Source organism: Pleurodeles waltl, chromosome 7, assembly GCF_031143425.1.
Source record: "Pleurodeles waltl isolate 20211129_DDA chromosome 7, aPleWal1.hap1.20221129, whole genome shotgun sequence".
Classification (NCBI taxonomy): Eukaryota; Metazoa; Chordata; class Amphibia; order Caudata; family Salamandridae; genus Pleurodeles; species Pleurodeles waltl.
The window spans coordinates 967,520,761-967,541,236 of record NC_090446.1 but is presented as its reverse complement, the minus strand read 5'-3'; the positions used below and the strand labels follow the sequence as shown (position 1 = coordinate 967,541,236).

Below are 20,476 nucleotides of genomic sequence, written 5' to 3'. Positions count from 1 at the left end.
CTGTCTTAGCGAAATTCCTCGTACAAACTTAATACTGCTGAAATGGTGCATAACTCTGAAGACCCGGCTCAAGAATTTTGTTAGGTGGCCACCCGCTCCAGATTCACACACATCTAAACAAGCCTTTTTGGAAATGGCACCATCACACTTGTTGGCTGCAACTATGGATTTTTGTTGCTCCAACAGAGTCTCCTCTACACTAGGGTTTTGTGGTAGTCTAGACAAGCCATCCACTGTTATGTTTGTACCACCAGCAATGTGTCTAATTCCGAAATTAAACTCTTACAACCTAGAAACCTTTTCATCCCATCAATTAAACCAAACGTTATGATCACGCAACAGAACAAACTTCTTTCCCCACAACCCATATCCAGACCAGAGCTATGTGGTCTATTGTGCACCTCCACACCACTTACTGCTCCAGAAATAAAAGATACTGTGTTCTCTTTACCTTCAACTATCTGGGTAATAACAGCACCCAACCCTGGGGAACTTGCATCAACCATCAAAAACATTTTACCAAGCGACTCAAATGGTATGAATGCTGTGCCTGAACAAATACATACTTAATTTTCTCAAATGCATCATTCTGCTGCTTTTTCCAGTTATAATATTCACCGTTCCTTAATAATTTGCATAATTGATTCTGCAACAAATTGTATAACCTTGTACAAACCTTGCGTAACATGCTCCCAATCCTAAAAAAGACCAGAATTAATCCTTACCACGTGGCCTAGTGGCCTTTGAAATAACATGTAACAAATTTGTCTTGGGTTCAATGCCATTTGATGAGACTGTGTCCTAAATAGTTAATCTCTTTTTGAAGAAATTTGTATTTTTCCAAGTGAACAGTGATGTCCTTGTTTTCCAAAACATTTAACAACTTATTTAGTTCCTCAAGGTGTTTTAGGAATATTAATATATCATCTTGGAATGTTCGCACTTTGCTCATACCTTGAGAAAAGCACACCCATAAGCTTTTAAAAGATACTGGCCGCAGAGGCTAGGCCAAAGAGGAACCTTGAATAGCTGTAAGCTCTAAACAGAGTGACAAAAGATGTCAAGATTGTATGACTTCTCTGCTAGAGCAACCTGGCGATGAGCGAATTTCAGATCAAACATTGAAAAACATTTAGCGTCAATAATACCTGCCAAAAAAAAATCTTGTATCGTTAGTAGAGGTTCCCTACAATATTTTAGTTCAATAATCTCAAGTCGGCACAAAGACATATCACCAGATTTTTTTTTTTAAGGCGATTACAACAGCAGAAGTCCATTCAGAGCTCTGCCGGTTCAATAATGCCCTCAATGCATAATATATCAAGATGTTTCAAAGGTTCATGACGAACACTAAGTGGTATCGCCTGAACCTTATGTTGAACTAGTAAGGCTCCATTCTCAAGTTTAATTTTATGTACAATACTCTTTTTTTTTTGGCAGACCTCTGACGTAAAAGCTGCTTTGCGTTTGCCAATCACATCTTGTACACAAACATGTTGCATGTTAACAACTTCCAGGTATATGTCCCAAAGAACTCTGGCAATCTGTTCCTGCACTCAATACAATGCCAAACATTCCTAAATCATACCACCCCACAATATTGCTACCATTACTTGCCACAAATATCTTAGAATATGTATATTATATGTATCTGAAATTCAAGGCTGTCATCAAAGTACCCCAGCATTTTGATATCAAAATTACAAAAAAAAAACCATGTGATTCACATCTGTTTCCTGCAAGTGTTTACCTTTTCATTTTTCTCCAAAACTTGTTTCTGACAAAATGGTGATATGCGATTGGCAATTTTCTATGGACATAATGGCTGATTCACAATGTTAACTAATCCTAAATGTGCTTTAAAACCAGTTAGAATTGCATACACAATAAAATCTATATCAAAATCTATGTCGAAACAATGGTCCATATTTGCAATATCATTCATTTTACTAGTTTAGTTTTGAATACACTCTGAAAGTGATTAGTGTTCAGTTCTGTTGAAATTATTTTATTTCCCACTTATAGAAGGACTATTAGGGCTGTTTCTTAAGATCCATACCTAATACAACTGTCTCTTTACTACAGTTTCACCTGTTTTCTATTTACCTTGAATTGTGCACACTGATACACTTGCATTAACATCATCTTTCGCCAAAACAGAGGTTCCAACATTTTTGCTATGTCTAACACTTCAGCAATCCTGGTAATGCGACATGCTAATAATCAGTTCTGCATTTTCTTAGATGCAAAATTGAAAACAAACTGGTCACTGATTTACATATCTACATTTTATACAAACAATTACCTGCTACAATCTTATGTACATATTCCTTACCCGTTACCATACTGTTTTTCTCTTTGAAAAACTATGTTCTTCAATCAAAACATTTAATTCTTATTATGAAACTGCTCTTCTAGTCTTCCCAAAGCTTCCTTAAAAACATCCCATGGAATACCCTAAGCCTGGGGTGCAAGATAATGTTGGAGATTATCAAATATCTGTAAAGCAGCATTCCCAAGAAAACTTAACAAAAAAGCTAATTTTCTTTCAGCTGAAAAGACTTAAACATCAATAGCACCCAATTTTAACATTTTCTAAACCATTTTCCAGTTTACAGCAGGCTTACCAAGTGTTTGCAAAGCTAGATTAGGTTGATTGAACATATGATTGTTAGCCATTCCCAGAAGAATTGCCTCTAAATCTTTGAACATGATTAGAATATTCTACCCATTAATTTGCCTCACGCTTCAAAAAAGAAGTCGAACAGTGTGTAAAAGTCACACAGCAATGATCACTTCTCAAGTCTTTCAACATGAGCAATCACCGGTAAACAATTACAGACTCCTTCATATATTGTTGAATAATGACATTCATGTGTGTCGTGGTGTGTCTCACCAGGATGCAGGCTGAATTAAGTGGACTTAAGAAACAAAGCAGACACAAAATGTGTCTGTAGGAATACTGAAAATGCAAGCTTTCCTAAACTTGCAGAAAATGGCAGCCACAAATGCGGTATGGGTGGATTTCATGAGGCAGTAGTACACACCAAAACTAACTTTACTAGAAGCTTTCCTAAACGTGCACAAGATTGCTGACAAGTACGTTGTATTCAACGCAGGTTTTGGGGCATACTTAACTCTTCTTGTATGCAGACACCCAGCTACTACGTAAACAGAATACCAGTCAAATCAGCCACACAGCGCATGAGTGGTAAGCGGTCACAAGCCCAAAAAGACAGTTGCCCAAACCACAAAAAAGGTAAATGCACTACACTAAATATTCTCACAAGTAACCCATGAAGCATCGAAACAGTACCTTTAAAAAAATTGATTCATGACAAATCTTATAATCGAAAATCGTCTGTGTTACAAATCTTCTGTTTCTTGCATAGCCACGATAGCTGCTGTATATTTGTTTCTTCTTTGTGAGCCCGAAAGGACATAAAAATATATGACCCTGTACTCGTCTGCAATTGCTTAAAAATTACATGTGGTGATGCCTTGAGGGTGCTTCTCTTTGCAGGTAACTAGGAAAGCGTAAAGGCCCACAAGGAGCGAGAGTAAGCCCAAACAGCTTCATGTCATGAGCAGTCACCGCTCCAGATGGCAGTACGGCGACAACAGTGGAATGCCAAATAGACATTATAATTCCATTAAGAACACTGAACATGTAAATGCTCATAGCTAAAAAAGAAAACAATTAAATAATAAATGTCAATAGTATATTAATACACTCTGGTACTAGAAACATATACCCCATTTCAACAGGGTCAAACAATCATCACAGTCTAAACCCTCATGCTTGGTCAGAGGGGGGTGACCAGCACCAAAATCCTTGCCTATTACTGTTACCTGTGGGATTATATGTAACAAAATATTTATTTATTTATAATCTATAACCCAATATGATAGCAACCAACTATTAAAGGCCTACTGGCTTTAAGAAATGTTTTTTACAATCCACTGGGCCTGCTGCCTTGTAATAACTTTTCCTAATAAGCAGATCAGACCATAAGCATCAGATATGACTTCTTCTAATGGAAAAATCAACGCCTAAAGCTTGTCATCAAAACCAACTCAAGTGTAGTGTACACTTTCCCATATGGCAACCATCAGGTTAGCTAAGCAAAATACTAGCTTTACTAAGAGGGCCTAACAAGGGTTGTCACAGATAAAATCTTCTGTAGTTCTGGTTTGTCAGAAGGACTAACAAAAACATTGCCTACCAGAGTAATCTGCGAGATTTTATGTATCAAATTCTTGCTCTACCAGCTTTCATATAGAGCAATAACAATTTACCCTTTAACAAGAGTCATGTTGAAACACATTTTTCAGAAAAAAAGTATTGCAGGCCTAGTGCCCTTCTAGTAATATTTCATGATATATAGAATTATAGTTGGGTAACAGTGAATTACGGGGATCATTTTTCACTGAGTGGTTCTGAGTGATGTCAATTAGACAACAAGAGCAAAGCTTGAGTTGTCTATGATGCCACTCAGAACCCCAAATTGAAAAACTTCCCTGTAATTTACTTCTTATCCATGTATAATTTTATGGTACGTAAGGCCACCAAAATCATCTGCCCCCAATTTCAACTCCTACTCTGAGGCAGAGGAGTAATACGAAGCCATATACAACATGGCCTATCCTACCTGTCCCAAATGTAGTCAAATGCCTTACCTGCCACCCTTAACCAACCATGCCACCTTCCTTGCCTTTCTTCCCCCTCCTGCAGCTGTGGTTTCTGCTTTTATTCAAAACAGACAAGAACTGTTGCACTGACTTGCAACCTTGCCTTTATGACACAGCTATGTCATAGCAGAATGTTATCAGTTTCAGAAACTGATATAAATTATAGTAGCGTTCTACCAGAGCCATCCATAACAAACAAACAGACCTATCGCCATAATCATAACTGTTGGACCTGGCTTTTTGACAGGGACATCCCCAAACTTTTTGCCTCCTTCCTCCTATTTTTTCTGACCTGTTGTTGTTGGCTTTTGACCTCTGGGCACTTTACCACTGCTAACCAGTGCTAAAGTGCATATGCTCTCTGTGTAAATTGTACTATTGATTGGTTTATCCATGATTGACTATTTCATTTACTTGTAAGTCCCTATAGAGTGCACTACATGTGCCTAGGGCATGTAGATTAAATGCTACTAGTGGGCCTGCAGCACTGGTTGTGCCACCCACTTCAGTAGCCCCTTAACCTTGTCTCAGGCCTGCCATTGCAAGGCCTGTGTGTGCAGTTTCACTGCCACTTCGACTTGGCATTTAAAAGTACTTGCCAAGCCTAGAACTCCCCTTTTTCTACATATAAGTCACCCCTAATGTGTGCCCTAGGTAACCCCTAGAGCAGGGTGCTGTGTGGGTAAAAGGCAGGACATGTACCTGTGTGGTTATATGTCCTGGTAGTGTAAAACTCCTACATTCGTTTTTACAGTACTGTGAGGCCTGCTCCTTTCATAGGCTAACATTGGGGCTGCCCTCATACATTGTTGAAGTGGCAGCTGCTGATCTGAAAGGAGCAGGAAGGTCATATTTAGTATGGCCAGAATGGTAATATAAAATCCTGCTGACTGGTGAAGTCGGATTTAATTTTACTATTCTGGACATGCCACTTTTAGAAAGTGAGCATTTCTTTGCACTAAAATCTTGTTGTGCCCTTCAATCCACGTCTGGCTAGGTTTAATTGACAGCTCCTTGTGCATTCACTCAGACACACCCCAAACACAGGGTACTCAGCCTCACTTGCATACATCTGCATTTTGAATGGGTCTTCCTGGGCTGGGAGAGTGGAGGGCCTGCCCTCACACAAATAACTGCCACACCCCCTACTGGGACTCTGGCAGACAGGATTGGACTGAAAGGGGCTCTTGGTGCATTTCTTAGACACTCTTTGAAGTCACCCCGACTTCAAAGGCACAACTTAGTATAAAACAGGGCCTCTGCCCTACCTCATCAGACACTTGCTGGAGAAGAAACCTGAACCAGAAACTACATCCTGCCAAGAAGAACTGCCTGGCTACTCAAAGGACTCACCTGTCTGCTTTCTACAAAGGACTGCTGCCTTGCTGTTGGCCTGCTGCCTTGCTGAACTCTTGTCTGGCTGTGAAAGTGCTCTCCAAGGGCTTGGATAGAGCTTGCCTCCTGTTCCCTGAAGTCTCAGGACCAAAAAGACTTCTCTTTTTCACTTGGACGCTCCGTGCGCCGAAAATTTCGACGCACAACTTGTTCCGCGGGGAGAAAAACGCTGCACACCGACGCTGATCGACGCGACGCCTTCGGGACGACCGGAACTTCGACGCACAGCTTCGCAAGGACAACGCCGCCCGACCTCTAGAGGAGAAATTGACGCGACGCCTGCCGTGAGATCGTAATTTCGACGCGCAGCCCCGCAGAACGACGCGTAGCCGGAAAACAAGCAGGAAATTCCACGCACAGACCCGGGACATCTGGTAATCCCCGCGATCCACAGAAAGAGACTGTCCGCGCGCCGGAAAATGACGCACGACTTCCCCGCGTAAAAAATAACGACGCAAGTCCGTGTGTGCTGGGGAGAAATCGACGCACACACCCTTGTTCCACGCATCTCTTCTTTTGTGGCCCTCTGAGGAGATTTTCCACTCCAAACCAGGTACTTGTGCTTGAAAGAGACTTTGTTTACATTTTAAAGACTTAAGACACTTTATATCACTTTTCAGTGATGTCTCTACAATTTCACATTGCGACTTTATTCTTTTTGACCTACAATTATCCTGATAAATATTATATATTTTTCTAAACACTGTGCGGTGTATTTTTGTGGTGCTATATGGTGGTATTGTATGATTTATTGCACAAATACTTTACACATCGCCTTCTAAGTTAAGCCTGACTGCTCGTGCCAAGCTACCAGAGGGTGGGCACAGGATAATCTTGGATTGTGTGTGACTTACCCTGACTAGAGTGAGGGCTTTTGCTTGGACAGGGGGTAACCTGACTGCCAACCAAAAACCCCATTTCTAACAATAACCAACTCAATCCTGCTTTGTAACATTTAATCTTTGCCACAAATAAAAAATAAAATAAATTTAAAAAACAACACAAGCTTCTCTTCAGTAGAAGTAGACAACTTCTGTCCAATTAAATCATGTACTCAGCTAAATCAGCAAGTGTGTGGAGTCTAAGCCCCTCTATGTAGTAATCTGAAAGCTCTTTTTTGTTGATCGCATAAAGAATAACAAAACCTAGATTGTCCAGCTACACCTAAAAAACCACGATATGGCTGCCATATGACTGCAATACAAATTTTACATTTAAAAACATTCACTGATGTTGCAGTTTTACTAATATTTCATTTGTACCATGCCTTTTATTATATTTTTTTGAAGGGGAGAGAAATAAATCAACTCCTGACCAAGCACACAAATAGTGACTGCTACAATCTTAAAATTTCCCTTTATAAATGTAACTTTAAAAAGGAGGTGGAAAATAAATCACCAGGTGAATGTGCTGGCAGTAGTGGATGACATCCTTAGACTGCTTGACCAAGGTGAAAGTGCAGCACCATCCTTTTAGACTTTTGTGCACTTGTAACACAAAAACTTTGTTGAATGGCATTTTTCGATCGGAATACATGACCAGACCCTGCTCGGTCTCAAGCAGTCAGTTTAAAACCTTATCATTCCAACTAGCAACCTCTAGTTTGTACAGTTCTGCAAGGCTCCTCCTAAAGCCCTACATACTTCAAGGTATGAACTGCCCTACTGGCTGATGTCATTTATAGTTATGGTTTTGAGATCATGTGTTATATTAATGATACGCAGATGGTTGTTACTTTTGCTAACAGAGCGATTGATGCTGCAGAGAATTTCAAAGCCTGTTTGACGGGAGTGGCCCTCTGGATGAAAATGCATTCTCTAAAACTCAATGTGGACAAAACAGTGCTACTGTTATTAGGAGATGAATTAATGGTTTGGTCTCTGTCTTGGTGGCCCACAGAATTGGCCAATCCTCTTGTACCAAGTGAATTAGGCAGGAAAATGTGAGTCTTCATTGATGTGTCCTTCTCGTTTACTGAACAGTTTTAATTCTCACTTGCACTGGTTCCCTGTGCTTAAGCATATAGATTTTAAACCATAAAGCTTTTTATTAAACAGTCCTCCACTTCATTTAATTAAATGTCATGCCATATGTGCCTTCGCTAAGTCTTCGTTCTTTTAATGCCCTACTACTTCATGTACCACGGACTGTAGGCAGTTGATAAGTGCCTTCTCGTAACTAGCACTAAGGTTGTAGCATTATATCTATCTTTCCCTACAGAAATTAACCACGTTAAGTTTTGTGAGGGCCTTAAAACCTAGTTCTTTCACAAGATCGACATTTAAGCTTTTTTTCCATGCTGCTTTCTTTGGCGCTGGCAGGCCAGTGATTAATTTGAGTCCGTGGTTGCCGGTGGAGGCAACGGCACTCATTTTTGGGGACAGGTGCTTATTTTTCTTCATCATACACTTTCCAAGAGCAAGAGACGAAAAATGCACAAACTGGAAAGAAGGAGGAAGGGAAAGACCAAAAAAACATAATAAAAGGGAGAATAAGGTCCACAGGGGTGCTCCCTGAAAAGGGTCTACCCCCAGGGGTTTTTGGTTGAGTGGTACAGACCAAACCCTGGGAGGGGTAAAGACTGGACGATCTTCTGCCAGGGGTTGGGCTCCTTTGGCTATTAGTGCTTTTTCCGGGAGGACAGGGCAATCGAGTTCGTCCTGTAACCAGTATAGGGACGTTTTTCATTTCTTTTCATGGTTGGGCTGCTAAGTAGGGTCAATTGGTGTCAATTTATAATGATATACAGTGTTAAGCTGTAGATAAAGCCTTAGTGGTAAGGAGTCCGGGGAAGGGGGAAAATGGTGGATGAGAGCACCGCGGTGAAGGAGGCTTTAGGGCGTGGTACACAGCTGGCAGGGACAATTTAAAAAGATCTGGCATACTCGACCAGGCGTGGGTTGGCCTTACAAGGCCAAAGCTGGAGGAGGCCATGGGGGCTACTATGCTGGCCTGCACACTACCATGCACTAAAATGAAAGGCAGCAAACCAAGAGCAGAGAGTACAACCACAGTGGATGCTCTCACTCTGGCTTCCGTTTCTAACATAACAAATCTGTCTTGGGTTCAATGCCATTTGATGAGGCTGTGTGTCCTAAATAGCCAATCTCTTTTTGAAGAAATTCAAACAGCAGTGAAAGCAGACTCACCGGAGAGGAAAAAGTCCATATGGCAGAGCGCAAGAGGAAGGAGATCAGCAAGTGCTGGAGGCGTGACCAGGGGCGGTAAAGTAACAAGTCAGCCCCTTTGCTTACTGTTGCAGTGAGGCCCATCAACCAGCAGGTGGAGCAGCATGTTGCGTGTGCAAGGGGGGTGCACAGGCTGAGAGAAAGCAACAGGTGGTGCTGACTACTTCAAGCACTGAGGGTTTTATCAATGACCACACACAAGTAAGCACATAGGAGGCTGATATGCCAAAACATACACCAAGCAATGCCGTAAAGATGTACCTATCAGGCCAGGGGAAGAGCAAGTTACTGACACAGGCACAAAACACAGGACAGTCTCACATTAACAGAGTTAGCCGAGTTGCCACAGAATGAGAAGGTTTTTTACATATCTCTAGAAGGGTTTACATTTAACAAATGCAGAGGTGACCTGGGAAGCAAGGGAGCAATGGGGGTGGATTCCAGATCAAGAAATGGGTACGCATGCAAGCATGGAGAGGATAGTATTAGGGAACAGGACCACATCTCTCTCAGGTTGGGGCAACCTGAGGGAAAACGCACAAAACTGGTAGCAGAGACCAGGAAAAAAGAGTAGCAACCATCCAGACGCCGGCCTGAAAAAGGGAGAGGTTTGGCACAACTCTCCTGACGATGAGTGAGGAGAAGTGGATGATCCACGCACCAATCAACAGAAAATGAAACAGAGGACTTTTGATGGTGGTGTGGGAGGTTGGTGCAAGTCCGGGGGGACAGTGGTGTGGGAAGTGTATGGGACAATGACAAAGTGACTGATGTGGACGAGAGAGAATTAGAAAGGGGGGGGGACTCTTGGATGGCAAGACTCTAATGATGGTCAGGGGAGCCATAGAAGGGAAGGTGATTAGTATGTCAGAAAAGAAAAATGAGATACAGATTACCAGCCAGAATCGGAGTGGGGGTGGAAAAGGGAGGCAAGGGCTCTCAAGTGGAAAAAGGCATACAGGAATTGAGGCAAACATCGGCTCAGCAAAGGTTATAAACAAGGGGGTATTGGTGAAATGGGTAAAGAAAGCAACAGACTGTGATGGTGGAAAAAGAGATGGTCCCAATTCCCTGGATAAAAGTGTAGGGACTAAGGATGACCTTGAAGGGACGGGAAGTAAAGAGGGAGGCAAGACGGTGGGAGCAAAGCCCAAAGTGTGTCCAAATAAAACTTAGGTAGACAAGGCACAAGTTAATGAGTAAAGTTATGGGCAAAAGAAAAAGGAGGAGAGTAAACACTATTTGGAAGGGGGTAAAAAAAAAATAAAAAAAAAAAAAAAAAACGACCGACCTTACATGGGGTATCCATGTTAATGGGTACACTTAGCTACAAAAACAAAAGAGGAAATCTGAAAAGAGAAGTTTATGAATAGGGAAGTATAATCTAAGGAAGAAGCCTGGGAGCTGGCAAGAAGGCCATGGGCACCTAATAACATTGATACTTGGACAGATGCTTTTCTGATCTAAGCCAGTGTATATTGTTACAGCTCCCCCAACGCTCAGTGTCTATTTTTAAATAAATATATGGACACGATAAGAAGTACTAGATGGATTTTTGGTGAATGGCATAGTTTCATTATGATGAGGTGTTTAGAGCTAGGTTGGGGGTGAAACCGGGTACACCATGAGGGGAGGTAGACAACGAGTTAATACTATGACGGATGTATCCAAAAAGACCTTGGCCGGCCCTGAATACAGCGAGTGTATTGGCAGTTCAATTTCGCCCCTTTCTTGGGCGTCCCACCCTTGGTGGGTTTGGGAGCTTGGGGAAGAAAAGAGGGGTTCAATCCATGAACATGTTGGGGTTTCAACAGGGGATATTGTGCCTACAATCCTTACAAATATAAACATGAATGTGCAAATTGTGGGGAAAAACATGCAGTGCTGCTATGTTTTGAGGGAACTAATAGGATTAACCTACATGGGGCAAGGACTGGGTGGAGGGAGGGCAGTGGCCGCCTTGTAACAATGGCTTTTACACCATTTGAGATAGAAAAATTGGTTGGTGAATAGCTTTATACCGCGAAAGAGAGGGGGCAGTCCTGCTTCAATTGGGGTTTTAGGAAGGTTCCAGACTGGGATACCAGGGGGTTAGGTAAAAGAGGTTTGTGGACAATCTACAAGAAGCTAGAGACATGCCACAAATGGTGAGAGACATGTTAGATAAAGAGGTGGCAGAAGGTAGGATGGCAGGCCCCTTTGATCATTGGCTGTTATCTGACCTGATGATACCTCCTTTGGGGGTGGTCCCTAAAAAAAATGCAGAATTTAGAATGATCAGTCACCTTTCTTGGGTTTGAGAGGCCTCAGTTAATGATTTTTTTAATGAAAGAAGACACTCCAGTACAGTTCACAGCAGTTGATGTGGCCATTGAAATAATCAGGAAATGTGGAGTGGGCATAGAATTTGTGAAATTAGATATAAAGTCATTTCGGATTATTGTGACCAGTGGGAGTCTGGGAGGAGTTCAGCTTGGTAGGAGGGGCAACCAAAGGCAGAGTGTTTAGTAGGAGGTTGGAGCAGCCTTGAATGCATCACAGGTGCTGAGTGTGATAAAGAAGATATTGGCGAAATTTGGTGAAAAAGCTGAACACTTCTGTACCCACTCATTTAGAATAGGGTCAGCGTCTGAAGCTAACAAGTTGGGTTTCTCATTAAAAAAAGATTATGCGACTGGGAAATTTTCGGATTGCTGCCTGAGATACATTAGGGATACAGAAAGCATGCAGTAAAGAGTTAACTGATATGTTAGAATTTTGCTTCAGGTTGGGTTGCAGGACCAAGTATGGCATTCTTCTTCATACGGACATCCATTTGTTAAAAGGGCAAAGAAGCAGGCTAAATCTCATCCCAATAAGAGGAATTTGGGTTTTCGTTGAACCGCTTTCAAAATAGACTGGTGGGGAAAAACGGTTTTGAAATGGGGACAACTAATTCCATGGCCAGCAGAGCTAGTTTGAGTGAGACCCTGCTGTGATGTACCAATAATACACCTGGATGAGAATGATCTAGTGCAATTTGTCAGGTTTGTGTTTGATTAAGATTATGAAAGCAGATCTAAAGGTGATTGGACTGTCATGGTCTGGTACTTGCATTTTTAGGTCAAGAGCACAAGCACTTTCCGACCTGTTGTAAGTATTGTGGCCTTTAAACAACACCTATAACTTTCACTCATTTGTGGGCTTGCCTTTCAAAAATCCCCTGATGTCATTAATAAACGTTTTATGTTCATCCAGCCTTGGGGGGTTTTGTTACCGCCTAGCAGACTGACCCTGTTACATGATTACTTCATAATTGCCAATATGCTTCAGCAGGGGTAAACTAGTTTTTCCTTTTGTCTCTTCCCTTCGCGCTCATGGCAGCCATGGCGCTCACAGCACGAACAACGCAGAAAGCAAGCTGATCACATTGTTCAAACTGCTAGCTAAATAGTCATTTATTTTGGCTCTCCTCTAAGTATGTTCTGTCTCAAGAAAGAACAATAATCGCCAGAGATATTTCGACATTTCAGGCCCTTTGTGATTTGCCCAGTACATGCAGGCACATTAACCTTCTGTGCTACCTTATGATGACTCCAAGCTTCCACTAGACAAAAGTATGTTCTCTCTCCAGAAAGAACATTAATCACCAGAGTTATTTTGAGATTTTTACATTAAATGCGCTCTAAACATAAAAATGTCACAAATGGTAAAAAAAAAAAAAAAAACACAGCTGTAACAGTGAGCTGAAGGGGGCGGGAGTGGCTGGACCGGGAATATATAGGCTCGATATGGCTTTAGAATTATATTGCCTAAGTATTTAGTGCATGAACATTTATATGCAGCAGCTGTGTTACTGCATAGCGCTTTGAGGCTATTTTCTGCTTTGAAGAGGTTTGTTTTTTGGGGCCTCCAGGAATAATGAATTATTTGTTTGAGCACTATGTTACAACTTTACTGAACTCTTTAATAAATACCTTTGAAATCTGGGCACTGCATCCCCTTCCAAACCCTGTGCAGGCAGCCAACCCCAGCCCATGAGCTGCAGTCCATGATGAAAACAGTCAGGTAAGGTGCTGAAATCCTGGCTTTGCCATGTTTTCTTTGTGATAAACTACTATTCAAGAGGGCACTCTAACTGTAATATCGTAAAGTTGTCAGCCTGCCCTTAGAGCCGTATTCGTAGAGTTGTCCAGCTCCCTAGTTCAAAACATGATTCGCTCATTTAGTTTGTTTCTGCTTCGCATTCTGTGACTTGTACCTTTTATTTTTAAGATGTGATACAAGCTGGAAACCAGCCCTTTAGGTAGTATTCGTAGAGTTGTCCAGCTCCCTAGTTCAATGCATGATTCATTCTTTTAGTTTATGTTTCTGCTTTGTATTCTCAGACTTGCAGTTTTATTTTTATTATGTGATACAAGCTGAAAATACAAGGCAGAAACCTGACTATATGAACTACACACGTTTGAGTCTGTGAAACTTGAACTGTGTGTGTGTATTTATAAAACTAAACTTGAAGAGAGATTACAGTTGATTGTGCTGTACAATGGTCAATGTTTTATAACAAATAATTTAGTTAAAGACTGACTGAGGACCATTAATATCATGTGAGATGGCTCTCCTCAAGTGTGAGAAAAATCATGGGGGTTTTGTTCAATTCCCCAGACTGCAGTAAAGGGACAGTGATCCAGTAAGCATGCATTCTTTTAAGTACAATTATTTATTTAGTCATTGCCCCATGGGCAATGTCGATTGTACCAACTGCCAAGTAAACACGTTTTGAACCTGGGAGTAGTTTGTGTTTATAGGCCTGGTTTAAAAAAAATATTCCAGAAGGTCTAATAGCCCTTTAGTTATATGCAGAGCCACTGTAAGTATGTGACAGAAAGGACCAAAATAGGTGGCAGGGTTGACACAATTAATGTGACAAAAAAAGGCCAAGCATGCATTTACAATGCCAATAGCTCCAACTCAAGTAAATGCGAGACCTATTGCATTGCAAATGCTTATTTGGAAAGCTCTAGTTGCAAGAGGTGTGTGGCATGGGACTGGCAAGTACATAGCAACTGAGAAGGCGAGGCACAAAATAAACAGGGATATCCAATGTTTTTTTCCCCAAATAGGGGCATAGGTGTAACTGAAAAAAATAGGTTTCTGTTTGTTCCAACAGGGCGAAGTACACTTATCCTTTTTAGGGAATTAATTTTATTTACTTGAGATCTGGACCAATAGTCAAAGTTGGCTGTATAGGTGGGGTGGTGAGTCACGGACGGCTGTTTTGAAGGCCACCGCGGGGTGGCAGACCTGGTACTTACCTTGGGATGCCTAACTGCAAGGTAAGGCGGTCAGAAAGGGGCAGAGGCATACAACACAGCACTTGCAGCCTGGTCTGCCGGTCACCGGAGCACACCGAATAATCCATGGTAGCAACTTGGCCAAAAATAAAGATATGATGAAATACCCCTCTACTACGCAAACGGTGTAGCTCTAGCTCCGGGACCCAAGTCATCAGCAACAAACGCCAGACTGGTACAGGCTATATATTAACTATTAATTCATCTAAAAGGGCCTAAAACTTTGACATTACTAATTGACTTACTGGAGTGATTTACAATTTTATTTATGATCAGATGACAATGCAGCATTTTTTATTTAGGACCTTAATTGACCTTCTGAATGATTTATGACTAGGTGTCAGAACGGTATTTTCTTGATTTATGTCACTGGGAAATATTTGGAGGTATGATGATATAAGAGAGTTATGGCAGGTCAAGGGTACTGGCATGCATGATGATTTATGACCCAATTTAAGTGAAACGGGGTGGCGTTGCACGACATTGCTAACTAAAGCTGCGGCCGTTAACTTCCAAGCGTATTAAGTGTATACTGGGACCAGGGCTTAATTTGTGCTTGTTGTTTCCGGCGCTGAGCACCGGCACTTATTTTTGAGGGCCGGGGCTTATTCTTCTGGCACAAGCATTTGCTGCGAGCAAAAGACACATATGGGTAAGACGGAGGAAGTGAAAAACGAAAAAGCGTCAAAATGAGAGAAATTAGAAAGCTGCAAGAGTGAGATGAAGGGGCAGTGAGTGGCTTTATACAGATTGAAAAGGCCCGAGATGGCTTCAAGTTTACGCCGCCTCAGTTTTCGTGTTCCCACCGGCACGTTTTTATTTACAAATTAAGCACTGACTGGGACATTTGTCAGCGGGAGTGACCGTGTGAAAACTTTATCCCTGTCTCCCACCTGAAATCGGCTATCCTTCAATAGAAGTCAATGAGAGAAATGTATTATCCCGAATATATACGTTTTTTAATTTCCAACTGTCTCCCTCTATTCTCCTTCAATATAAGTCAATGGGCGAAATGCATTGCCCCGATTATTTTTTTTAAATCTTTCCGCCTCTAAACTATTGCCATGTATGAGCGACCACCCACTTGCAACCAGCGACTCAAAGTAATCGATGACACCAAAATCACATCTCAGACAGGATAAAAGTTTAAAATCTAGCACAGACTGCTACATATAGTCTTTACCTTGAGCACCAACTGCGGTAACTCGAAACCTGGCACCGCACTCGCTACAGAACTTGGGCGAGGCATCCCGGGAGAGGTGCTGGCAAACCTCGCACTTCATGCCTGGGCCGCCCTTTTCCACAAGACAGGACCGCAGGCTGAGCCTCAGCTTCAACCTGCTCCCGCTGCTCCTGCTGCAGTCTAATAATCAGGAAGTGCTGAAACAAGCCCGGGAGCCTCCTATCTACATGCACTGCCTTACGCGGTCACATGAGCGTGAGGTCACAAACCGCTTTCGGTTTTGTTTTACGGGGCAGGGAACAGGAAACGAAAGCTAAGTCTTTTCCTGTGGACGCCCCAGATTCGCTGTCAGGGCCATGACATTCTTTTAAAGAAACAAAACCCATAAAGTGATAGAATTAGTTTTGTAAATTTGAAGACGGCCGGTGTCCTATTGGAGGTGAATTGAGTATTTCGTCGTATAGCGTCTTCACATTGAGTGAATATTCGCTTTTTAGATATCAAGGGCAAGCGAAACTAAAAATCTCTTAAAGGGGATATTGGAATTATGCGAAAAGTATGCATGCGCATAACTGTGAAGTTTTCAGATTGTTGTGTGGCATTCCCATGGTTTCTAGACAGTAATGAATGATATGAAGCTGCTAGATGTGCGACACTTATTTTGACACTTTCTCGACAGTAATACATACAATAAGTGTATGCCATATAACAGTAATTGCAACATGTTGAACAAAAGATAGCTCTAAACTTAAATTGAACCAAATTCAAAACTCCTGAAATGAAACATCACTGACGTACAGCCTCTTAGATGACCACAATGTAAAACAATCGTGGCACAGTCATTCATCGCAATGAAGACAGTTCGCAGCGGGCCTTCGGAACCACTTGCTTAACCTTGCAAGACATCTAAAAATATATTGAAATTAAGAAAAGCAAGCCTGTGGTTGTCAGTAAAATATAACTAAAATGGAAGGGTAGTGTAGCAGGTTAATGCACATGCTGCAGAGACGAGTGGAGTTCAGTGCAGAGATTGCATGCCTCACCTGACTCAACTATGAGATCAGAAGTGCACAGGGAACGTCTGCCCGGAAGAACGCTTGCCTTGAGTGTCTTCCAAGTTCTTTGGCTAGAATGGACGGGGGGGGGCACCAGGCTGCAGCAGTAGGAGTGCTGATTGAAGCAGGCTGAAGACATCAGACGGTCCAGTCCTGAGCGGTGAGAGAGCATACCTGTGTCTGCTGGTCAGACAGGAGCGGATATCTCTTCCTCCCAGGGCAAGACTGGGAAGTAAATAACCCATTGCACCTTAATAAAAGTGCCCCCCCCCCCACCTTTAGCAAATGAGGCAATTAAAAAAATATCCCACATTTACAAGTTAGAGCAGGTGTGATCCTGTCAAGACACGCTGCATAGTGTTCTGCACTGTATGGGCGACTGCATGCAATTAAACTTGTTGCCTGTAATATTGGATGTAACATCAGGTAAACAACAGTAGATCTCGGTGTATCAGGTCCACAAACAGCACCCCAAAAAAATAAGTCCACACGCTCACCTGTCACATGATCTACCCTTTGGGTACTGCACCAGCGGCTGGCGTGGCAAGGGAAAAGAAAGCTGCCTCCTGCATTACTGCTTTTGTGTGGTGGAGACTCCTTGCATTTAAGCTCCAGGCAAGGTTTGTTAGTTGTGTCAGGGAAATCAACATTAAAACCCTGTGCTGCACACCAAACCTAACAGGCCCTGAAATAGCCAAATAAAATCAGCTCATTCAGTGACCTGTGAAAGGTACATGTCATCTACACTTCGGGAAGGGACAGCAATGGTGGCAGGCCCATCAACAAACTAAAACCTGCCACCCATCATGTCCACTGCTCACTGGTACTGAGGTTGTTCGACTGATGGGCAGTGGGTCCCTGCTAAACAGGTCACCAGTGCCCGTGCTCTTTCCCTAAAAAAAGGTAACAATGTGTACAATTGGCACACTCCTCTACCTGTGTAGGTCCCTAGTAAGTGGGACCCCTGGTACCTAGGGCATGGGTAGGGGAGATGATCCCTAAGGGGGTGCAGCACGGATCGTGCCATCCTCAGTGCCCCTTGTAAAAATGAGATGCACACAGCTGCCACTCCAGTCTGCGTGTCCTAGTGCAAGCCAGGCAAAAACACAGCATGGCACACCCATTGTGTGCCATGTCACCCGCATTGCATCTAAATATATATATAAATCACCCCTACAGCAGGCCTTGGAGCCCTAAGGCAGGGTGCATCATATTTGATGTGTGGTCCTATCTGCACAAGCGATATGTTCCTATGATGCCCAGCCCCATTGCTGAGTATTGTAAGTGAACAGGGAAGCCATCTGGACACTCGTCATCAAGAATGACTCAGTCACATAATAGCTTCACTGAACCTTATGGTGTTTGGTATCAAGCCCCTCATCTTAATACCTCCAGGCTGATGCCAGCCCCAGATTTATTATGACATGCACCCAGAGGGAAAATTAGAATTGTCTAGTGAACCCAACTAGTCTCTGAGTGTGTTGGCTGACTGGTCTTGACCAGCCTGTCACCACAGATACAGGGAGTGCAGAATTATTAGGCAAATGAGTATTTTGACCACATCATCCTCTTTATGCATGTTGTCTTACTCCAAGCTGTATAGGCTCGAAAGCCTACTACCAATTAAGCATATTAGGTGATGTGCATCTCTGTAATGAGAAGGGGTGTGGTCTAATGACATCAACACCCTATTTCAGGTGTGCATAATTATTAGGCAACTTAACAAAAAACAAATATATACCCATTTCAATTATTTATTATTACCAGTGAAACCAATATAACATCTCAACATTCACAAATATACATTTCTGACATTCAAAAACAAAACAAAAACAAATCAGTGACCAATATAGCCACCTTTCTTTGCAAGGACACTCAAAAGCCTGCCATCCATGGATTCTGTCAGTGTTTTGATCTGTTCACCATCAACATTGCGTGCAGCAGCAACCACAGCCTCCCAGACACTGTTCAGAGAGGTGTACTGTTTTCCCTCCTTGTACATCTCACATTTGATGATGGACCACAGGTTCTCAATGGGGTTCAGATCAGGTAAACAAGGAGGCCATGTCATTAGATTTCCTTCTTTTATACCCTTTCTTGCCAGCCACGCTGTGGAGTACTTGGACGCGTGTGATGGAGCATTGTCCTGCATGAAAATCATGTTTTTCTTGAAGGATGCAGACTTCTTCCTGTACCACTGCTTGAAGAAGGTGTCTTCCAGGAACTGGCAGTAGGACTGGGAGTTGAGCTTGACTCCATCCTCAACCCGAAAAGGCCCCACAAGCTCATCTTTGATGATACCAGCCCAAACCAGTACTCCACCTCCACCTTGCTGGCGTCTGAGTCGGACTGGAGCTCTCTGCCCTTTACCAATCCAGCCACGGGCCCATCCATCTGGCCCATCAAGACTCACTCTCATTTCATCAGTCCATAAAACCTTAGAAAAATCAGTCTTGAGATATTTCTTGGCCCAATCTTGACGTTTCAGCTTGTGTGTCTTGTTCAGTGGTGGTCGTCTTTCAGCCTTTCTTACCTTGGCCATGTCTCTGAGTATTGCACACCTTGTGCTTTTGGGCACTCCAGTGATGTTGCAGCTCTGAAATATGGCCAAACTGGTGGCAAGTGGCATCGTGGCAGCTGCACACTTGACTTTTCTCAGTTCATGGGCAGTTATTTTGCGCCTTGGTTTTTCCACACGCTTCTTGCGACCCTGTTGACTATTTTGAATGAAACGCTTGATTGTTCGATGATCACGCTTCAGAAGCTTTGCAATTTTAAGAGTGCTGCATCCCTCTGCAAGATATCTCACTATTTTTGACTTTTCTGAGCCTGTCAAGTCCTTCTTTTGACCCATTTTGCCAAAGGAAGTTGCCTAATAATTATGCACACCTGATATAGGGTGTTGATGTCATTAGACCACACCCCTTCTCATTACAGAGATGCACATCACCTAATATGCTTAATTGGTAGTAGGCTTTCGAGCCTATACAGCTTGGAGTAAGACAACATGCATAAAGAGGATGATGTGGTCAAAATACTCATTTGCCTAATAATTCTGCACTCCCTGTAGATTTCTGACCCATCTTGGTTTTGGTTGGAACTAGGCCTTCTGTGATATGGATGTGCCCACTCCCCACAGGAAGAGGCCATTTAGTGGGTGTAGGCACCCCAAGGGTACGTAGCCCATTGGCTACTGCCCTCTACTCCACTAAATGCCCCTAAATTGAGTATGAAGTGGTCCTGTAATACCAGAAGAGTAAGTTTGCTGTATTGAAGAAGAAGAAGGACCTGAAGTTCCACAAAAACCAGAGCTGAGGAGCAGCAACTGATTTGTCTCCAACCCCGCCGGCCTGCCTAATGCCCTTGACAAATTCACCAAAGACAACTCGTACTGATGCTGTTCTGCCTCCAAAAGCCTGGCAGTACTGCCAGCACTTTGAGAAGTAACCAAGATCTCACGTGGAGTAGTGGAGCTGCTCCCCTTCACCTTGAAGGCACCAAAGAAGAACCTTGAGGACTCTGGACCGCCAAAAACCCACCATCAGATAGCACCACTGCACCTCTACCCCCGGGCCGAAGTGGGCCAATGGTGCCAGCATGGTCCCCAGGCTCTCCAGGTCCTGAGCCCAC

General features: G+C 42.7%; 1 protein-coding gene across 2 annotated transcripts in view; it reads right to left on the bottom strand.

The window, feature by feature from the left end:
* The window catches only part of RNF213 (ring finger protein 213), a 1,978,231-nt gene extending 1,962,228 nt beyond the window's left edge, over positions 1–16,003 (bottom strand). For both annotated transcript variants that reach the window (XM_069199724.1, XM_069199725.1), the window contains exon 1: positions 15,792–16,003. In XM_069199724.1, coding sequence (XP_069055825.1) covers positions 15,792–15,891 — 100 coding nt within the window. In that variant the 5' untranslated portion in view covers positions 15,892–16,003. The remainder of the gene's footprint in view (positions 1–15,791) is intronic.
* Positions 16,004–20,476: the final 4,473 nt, after the last annotated feature.